The following is an 8,624-nucleotide window of genomic DNA, read 5'->3' on the forward strand; positions in this document are numbered from 1 at the left end:
CAGGAGTACCTGAGTTCAAATCCGACCTCAGACACTAATTACCTAGCTGTGTGGCCTTAGGCAAGCCACTTAACCCCATTTGCCCTGCAAAAACCTAAAAAAAAAAATAGATAAAAAAACAGATAAAAGGTTCTAACTAAAAATAGATATAAATGCAAGGATAAGCAGTTTCTAACTCACCATTCAGTTGTTAATGTTCTTAAATTGTGTGTGTGTGTGTGTGTGTGTCAGTTATTGTGAGTAAACTCAAAACTCTTCATCTAAAATGACTTCCCTAAATCTAAAATGAACCAAACCTCAGAGATCATTGTTTTGTGCCCTATGCTTAAAAATTAGCTAATTACTGTTAACAAATATTAAATTGGGTTGAAACTTGAACTCAGCTTCTCATTCCAAATTTAAGCATTTCTTCTTTCCTACTGTTTTTATTCACATATAGCCACAGGAAAAAGGTACAAATACTTTTTAAGTCTAGGAGAGGGAATTTTGTAACTTAGTAGACATCAGCGATTCAAGGTATTATCTTCAAAAGTACCGTGGAATTGTCAGTTAAGGAGGAATGATCACTAACATGCCTAATCTCTCAATCTTTAAGATGTGATTATCACTCTTACTTATTATACAGAAGGATAAGGTACCAACTAAAACAAAACATTTTCTGAGTAAAACACCAGAATCAGGAGAGGGCTTCAGAAGTAATCCCATGTAATGATTTACCATTCACCCTATTTTAACCTCTTTAATAATATCCCAAACAAAAGATCATTTAGCTTTCACTGAAGGATTTCCATTCAAGGGTATTCAATGAATGATACCCACCATTAAAAGTCAACTTTTTTTTAATTAAAAGTTGAGATTCAAGTTTACCTGAAATACAATGAAAGAGCCTTTTCAAAATAGCTCATGTTCACTTAAAACAAACTTGTTAACCTGAAATACAACGAAAGGTTTTTCAAAAGAGCTCATGCTCATTTAAAACAAATTTGTTAAGTAAAAAAAATTTCAACCAAAAACTTAAGTTTTGAATTGGATTAGAAATGTCTTTATATTTAAAAAGTTTAACATTTATTGAGTGCCTAGCACCACATACAACACATACAAAGAATTTCCCTGCCCTCCAGGAGCTTACATTCTAAAGATGACAAAACATACACAAAGGAGGGAAGTAAAAGTTGGAACCAAGAAAAGGTTCTAATGAAATAAAGTGAGCAATAAAACAAGACACACAAGACAATAAAATAAAGTGAGGTGACAATTCTGACAAATAAGCAACACAAGCTCACTCTATACAGGGTAACAAAAATCACTGGGTAACTAAGATGTCACCTTCCTGCTCTTGCATTTCTGTTCTAACCAAATTTGAAAGCAATTTTAAAGATACGTGCTATCACTCAAAGTGTTTTTCAAGGAAAGCTCTTAACCTATTCAAATCCTTCAGATACTTTTAGTTCTAATTATCTTGTTTCAAGAAAATGAAAGGTAAATTTAAGTGGGTTTTACAAAGGACAAAATAATTTCATAATGTTTGGGTGGATCTTGCTAAGACCTAATATCTTCTATCAGTGTTTCACTACCTCAAGTCAGCTGGCTTCCTGTGGTTTCTCCTAAAACTTTAAAACTGAAGTCTGTAACTTGAGAAATGCAAAGAAAAGAGTATTTGGAATAACTAAAAGAAAATTTTTTTAAAAAATTTGGGTAAAGAAAATTCCAGTTAAGACGACTCTGTAGAGACATTAAATTTAGTACAATATATGAAAATATTCTAAATAGAAATCTCTCCTAATTGAAAACAGTAGATATTGACATGGTTTTAAGTTACTAATATATGAAGCTACAACACAAATGTCCTTTCTTCTCATGAGGATGTAGAAAACTAATACAAATTCCCATAAAACAGGTGAAGAATAGTAGTTAAAATCATTACAAGAGGCCCAATATAAGCATGAAACGGTGCTGTGTTTTGAGCCTTTTCTTAATTATATATGAGCAGATGATCCACCTTGTGGATTATCAAGATATTTATTTGCTTTTGCCATTTCCATGCACATCTCCAGCATGGCCCAGATCGGAGTATACAAAATAAATACTTTCCAGGTATACAATGTTCCATTTGACAACTCCATGTTAGTGTTTCACTCTTCTCAGATTAACAAAAAGTAACTTTGTCTCACTTTACCCAATTCCCTGCTTTCTCTAATTTAAATGTGCTGTGAATTGGGTTCTAATTTGCTCACTTCCTGTCAAGTTATCTGCGTTTTTAAGAAGTCACACCAAAACCTTTCTCCCCTTTTGCCCTGAAAGAGTTGGCTGAAGTTCATAACTGAATGAAGGTGCCAATTCCCTTAGGTGTCCTAAAATTCTCTCCAAAGTTGAAACCTCGAAGCACGAAAATCAGCTCTCTTTTCAAAGTTCAGCTGACAAGCCTAAAAGAGGCAAGAAATGACAATTCATGATCATTACACAAGTGGTAGGTAGCAGCTTTTCCAAAAACTGCCCTCCAAAGTTTGAAAGTACCACACCTATATAAAGTGTGGTAATTTTAATCAAAAGGTACAAACTCATGTAAGCAAGATACAGATATCTGATCTCACTCCTATCATATTTTATGCTATCAACTGATGTCAGAATCCTATTAGATTAATATCACAGAAAAATATTAAAAAGAAAAATACACCTGATATGACAAAAGATAACTATTTGCCATTAATGGCTTTTTAAGTCACTCAAACTTGTAATTCAGTAACCCATTTTATGCAATATGCCAGTTCTGGTAGTAAGGCACTAAATTAGCATTTAATCCAGCATGGGCTAGATAGGCTAGAGCAATGGTTCTCAAAAAATGATCTTGGGATTATTGATGCTCTCTCCCCTAACCCACCCCACCCAGGTTTATTATTGCTTATAATGAACGACACTAGCTGTGTCTTAAGTTGGACAATTTATATTTTGGAGAGATTGTACAAACCACTTATGTCTCATCAAAAGTAATATTCTTTCTCAATTCTGTAGATATCTCTGGTAATCACTCTTTTATCTTGCCCAGAGACCATAAGAATTTGAGAACCACAAGATTGGATACAAGAAAGTCTTATTCCCTCTAGTTTATTCCCACATACAGCAAAAGTAATTATTAAAGGCCCTCATTCTTTTAAGTGTTCTTGACCAATTCAGCTTAGTAAGTGCATTTTAAGCTGAGTTCACCTACCTAGCCTCATTTGCACAGTCATCTAACTGTGGAGCATAATATTTTAAGCAGATTGATGTTCATTTCCCTCTCCAGAATTCCTGGCAACCTCAACCTCTCACATCCAAATCTTCAGGGGAAATGTATTTGCTAGAGACAGAGAATGGAGGAACACTGCATGCTGGGACATGTTCCTAGAAAAGCAGAAATGAACCAAATTACCATGATTTCTCCATCAAAATCCATAGGAATGTACTTAATTGCAGAATGTTTTCATCTGCATACAAAATTAAGGAAAGTACATCCCAATAATTCTAGCCTTAAAATATGCTAGAAATGGAGCAATTTTTAATAAAATTTTTACTCTGGGTAAGAAAAGGGCAAGAGCACTAAATATTCCACGTGGCTATTAAAAAGCTGTTAAAGGAAAGAAGATCAAATGGACACCCACAATAATTTTTAGACTCGTGAAGGTCCTAAGACATGCTACAAAAATAGGTCTTTATTCTTAGGAAAATATAGTCAGAGCTAGCTTCCTTATGCTATACACAAACTCTTAACATCAGAGGCAGTACAGAATAGTACAAGGTTTTTTTGTTTTTGTTTTTTTTTAAAACTGGTCTCAAAACAAGCACAAATCCACTAAATTTAAAAGAACAGGTAATTTGAGGATTTTTGGCAGAAGACAGTACTTCACACATCTAATGAAAATCAAAAAACCCAAAAACTGACTATATTGAGTTCAAGGATTTTATACTGAGGGAGTTTTAATATGGAAACAAGGTAAAAATCCAGTCACCCTTATAGTTAACTAGAAAATACCACTTATACCGAGAACTGTTTCTGAAATAAATAGATTCAAGTACAAGTTTTTAATTTATCATTGCCTAATTGCCAAGAGTTTCCATCAGTTGAATACTATCAATCACTATCAAAAAAGTTTATTCTTAGCCACATATTTTGGTTATAATATCACTTTTTTAAAAATTGTTACCTAACAATGTTTCTTCTAGGGCTAAGAATGTTAGGGACACTGAGTTCCTAGTGAGAGGGTGTGTTGAGTCAAGATTGACCACACCCACACAACTTTTGTAAATACTTAAGAGAAATACAACTATCTTTTTAAGCATGGAATAGGGATTTTATACTTCACAGGTCAACACTGATGCTAAACAGTCTTTGGAAGGTTAGTGGTTTATCCCACTGAGTAGCAAGGAAAATATATGGCTCAATTTACCATTTGAGCCATACTTAAAAAACACCATCCCATAATTTTAATATATTGCATATCTAAGTTGTAAATTACTTACTCACCAATTCCACATCCACCACTGAATTCAAATGGTTTAGGGTCAGACAAAAGTTAAGAGTAAAGCAGTCTGTAGCTACTGAAGAATTTTCTTGGAGACTATATTATTATATATTTTAAGGCCAAAAGTTTTTCTTTCTGCAGGCCATTGCTATCTCCCCATCCCAACATTTTAATAACTTCAAATTATCCCTTCAACAATTACAAAATCCATCTGACTACCTCCCACAATGTGATGGATGGTTCATACTGTTTGGGGTCAATAAATTAAGTGCCATTAATTTGGCAAACAAAATAATGTTCTCCAAGTAGTGGACACCCTATAATCCTGACATTTAACATCACATGTATCATTATTCCAAATAACTGAAAAATCTGTAAACCAAGTTTCATAACCTGCAAAAAGTTCTTCACACTAAACCCTTTCTATCTTTCCCAGTTACAATTGTGTCCAGGCAATAGGGGAAGCGGACTTACAGACAGCGGTAGAACTGCTGTTTTACTCAATGCTTAACAGGAAGGTTTATGATGATGATTGACAAAATCAGCATGATTTATATTTCAATAATTTTGATTTTGTCACTTTCCCTTATTCTTTTTATTTCAACTAAACCAAGTAGCAATTGGAAATCTCTTTCAAGTCTTAATGGCAATGTGGGGAACAAACATGGATATTATTCAGAATTTGTTCTGATACAGTAGTCACCTTTCTGGTAAGAATAAATCAAATTTGTGATTGTTTAAAACTGTAGTCACTGGAAACAAGACCTCACCTTATTTCAAATTTGATAAGAGTGCTTTACGGTAATTTTTCAAGAGGGAGATAATCCCTCTTTTCCTTGTAAGTGGAGACATAATTTCAATCATTCTCTGTCCATTTTTTGAGACTGTCAAAGCCAAGAACCCATGAACAAAAGCACAAATAGCATTAACCAACCTACATTATTTGAACAATTCCCTTGACATGTTGACATTTACACTAAAAGATTAGAAACTTGCATTTCCAGTACTCATATTCCCATCACATTCCAGATATATAGCATTATTGCTTTATAGGTCATGTAACAATCAAACTATGTTTATATATGCATTGCCTGTTTTCCTTAATCTTTTGATTAGTATTTTGAAACTGATTTTACTATAAATTTTAAGTCTGAAAATACCACGGTTAATATTTCTTCTCAGAACTTCATTGTTCACATTATCACTAGTTTACCACATGCATATTTAGCTCTGATTATATTGCTCAAAAACTGCACCCATATCAGAACAGTGCAAATCATATTTAATTTTAAAAGTAAGATATAATGGCTTGAATTCAGTTATTCAAATGAACACTGTCAAGTAATTTCAATTTCATGTGTGTGTAAATATATATATATATATTTTTTTATTTCAAAACCACTGCTTGCATTACCAATGAGAATGTTTTATTCACCAATTCTTACTCCCCTTATAAGGATCAGTTCACCCACCCTCTTGCCTGAATAAAGAGTGCCAAATAGTCTTGACAACCGAGCAAACTCTTCACTTAAGAACACTTTTGTAAGCCTACAAAAGTGTTCACCCTTGATTTTTCTTGATAATGAGAAGATCTATTTATTAAATGATGTTGATCCTTCCCAAAACCCCAGACCAAATAATTCTACATTTGAAATTTTAACTTTAACACCTTGACAGTGTCCCTTTAAACCATATGACAGTAAAGTGCCAATAAGGCATGGCATTAACCTCTTTCATGGGATAATTTAATTCCCTGGCACTGGGAAGTGCTAGCACCAAGGATTACATTAAGAATCAGATAAGAAGGCTACATCTAGTTCACTCACTTTCCATAAACCTAATATACTATCTATTATATCATGTTAGGATGTAATAATTATTGATGTAGCCCTCAAACTTACACTAAGTTTTGAGAAAAATGATGAATTTTTAAAAAGCACGGGGCAATATATAAAATTAGTGGCAGGAGAAGTGTTTCATTAAGCACCAGGAACTAATTTTGCCACCCACTCGTTTTCTAGGTTAGTTTCAATAACCGGCAAGGCACATTTACATATATTCCAACGAATACTTATTGACAATTTAAAATTACACTTTATGTCCCAGCTATCCCAGTAATTGACATACAACATACTAAAATGGTTTATTAAGATAACATAAAAAATCAATTAATGTGAAACATACAGGCTATTGGCAACCACTATTCTAAAAATTATGTAAGTACAAGTAAACATACTGAAATGTGTGCAATTCTAAGTTTTTAAGCCAGAAGATCTCTGTACTAACACACATTTATATTAATGACACATAAAAAAAATAAAAACTTTATTACAAAAATAAGTTACACTCGCCTCCAGCTTACAGTATAAAACAATTTTATTTGCAGGAATGCAAAATGATTGTTTGCCATGAGCATTTTGAACATATGACATGTCTAATTTTTCTTGTTAAATTTGCATTTACTGGGGAACTGGTGTGTATAAAACCTTAAGTATAAGCTCTGATCTTCATTGTGGTGCCTATTGGGTATGTGGTATAACTGCAGTATCCCTTTGGGGAAGGGGGAAAAGGGAAGCTCTTTATAGCAAGTCCTAATTAAATTATAATTTCACGTTTACCTTTAGCTAGATTAGGACTTGTCAGGGTTTTATTTCTCTTTTGAGGGTGATTCAATAGAGGATGCTTCACCACTGAACACTCACTGTCATCAAGGTGCTTTAGAAAATTAAAAACATAGCACAAATGATTGTACTCTACTCTACAGGTTATCATGATCTGCATAAGAAATGGAAAGCTGATTCTGGTTTTTACAGTGATCAGCTGTAAGAAATGCACTAATGAAAACATACCTTTTACCTAAAAAGCTAAACTACAGCCATATACTATTTTTCTATGATTTATGAAAAAACTTCAAAATATCCAAATGTCAGGCTTCACTGTACAACTGTCAGTTCTAGTCTGACTTTTTAGAAAGGGACACTGCAGTATTTAGTACAAGTTGCGGATGCACTTTTTTGAACATCTGATGTCTTACAAAAGTAACATCTTGCTAAACTATTATACATCCAAATAACTACAATATCTGAAGAAGCAAGGCTGCTTTTTCAGCCACAAAATACGACAAAAGCAAGGCCCGTTATGATGGTCATGAGGAAGTCTTACAAGCCTCTGAAACTAAAGGCAACTAAGAATGTTACATTTGGTATATTATAATCTTACCCTCATATCATATAAACAAGCCTTGCTTTTATCTACAAAGATTTTCTATGTACAGTACAGACAGGGTATAGTTCAATCCTCTGCTACTGAGGTAGTTAACCAACCCTTTAAAAAAGGTTCTGAAAAGAACCACTATCTGGAATGCCTGACTAACCAGCTCTGATGATTACACCTGAAACTGCTGTATCTGAACACAATTCAAAAGTGATTACTATAAAAAAGATATAGACAATCATGATTAACCTTTATGAGCAGAAATAAATTTAAGGATACCAATGGTGGCATTCATCTATACCACTGCAATAAAATTTAAATGCACAAATTCAAAAGAATGTTTCAAAATACCACTTTTGGAATCCTTAATTTAAAAAAAAACCATGGGGGAAAAATCTACTTAGAGCAGATTTTTTAAAGAGAACTTTATTCTTTATTAAGATACCATGCTGGAAGTTATGAAGGACTTTTGTTGGAACACATTGGGAAAATAGAGTAGCTTTAGTTTTAATAACTTGCACTGCAGAGAAAACTGTTAAAGAAATTCATATCAAAGTCCAAGTATTAGTTCAATGTCCCGTATTTGATTCCATGATCTTCATAGGAAGGTCTTCTGCAATAGAATATGCTCCTATACAGCCGAGATACTTAAGGTTGCTTGATTTCCTTACCATTACTCCACTGCAAGCTTCTGGTGTAATCCCACATAGCAAGTCAGTCTTCATTGTAACAGGTCAGGACCGGCCTCGACCCCTTTTCCCTGCTAGCCAGGTAACAAAAGGAATGAGTTAGATAAATCATTTTAAATCAATAATGTGTACATTATAACGATAACAGTAAAAAGCCTTAATAGTTAAGTTTTAAAAGAATTAAAGAAATTACTAAAAAAAGCATGTTGCCATTTGGCACCAACTT

The 8,624-nt window shown here is 33.4% G+C and overlaps 1 protein-coding gene across 9 annotated transcripts in view; it reads right to left on the reverse strand.

The window, feature by feature from the left end:
* Nucleotides 1–211: 211 nt before the first annotated feature.
* Nucleotides 212–8,624, reverse strand: part of SYNCRIP (synaptotagmin binding cytoplasmic RNA interacting protein) — a 36,151-nt gene continuing 27,738 nt past the window's right edge. For 3 of the 9 annotated variants that reach the window (XM_074187108.1, XM_074187106.1, XM_074187105.1), the window contains exon 12: nucleotides 3,385–8,472. In XM_074187108.1, coding sequence (XP_074043209.1) covers nucleotides 8,431–8,472 — 42 coding nt within the window. In that variant the 3' untranslated portion in view covers nucleotides 3,385–8,430. The other 6 variants (XR_012468486.1, XR_012468484.1, XR_012468485.1 and 3 more) reach the window with 3 other exon arrangements.

Source organism: Macrotis lagotis, chromosome 5 (genome assembly GCF_037893015.1).
Source record: "Macrotis lagotis isolate mMagLag1 chromosome 5, bilby.v1.9.chrom.fasta, whole genome shotgun sequence".
Lineage (NCBI taxonomy): Eukaryota > Metazoa > Chordata > Mammalia > Peramelemorphia > Peramelidae > Macrotis > Macrotis lagotis.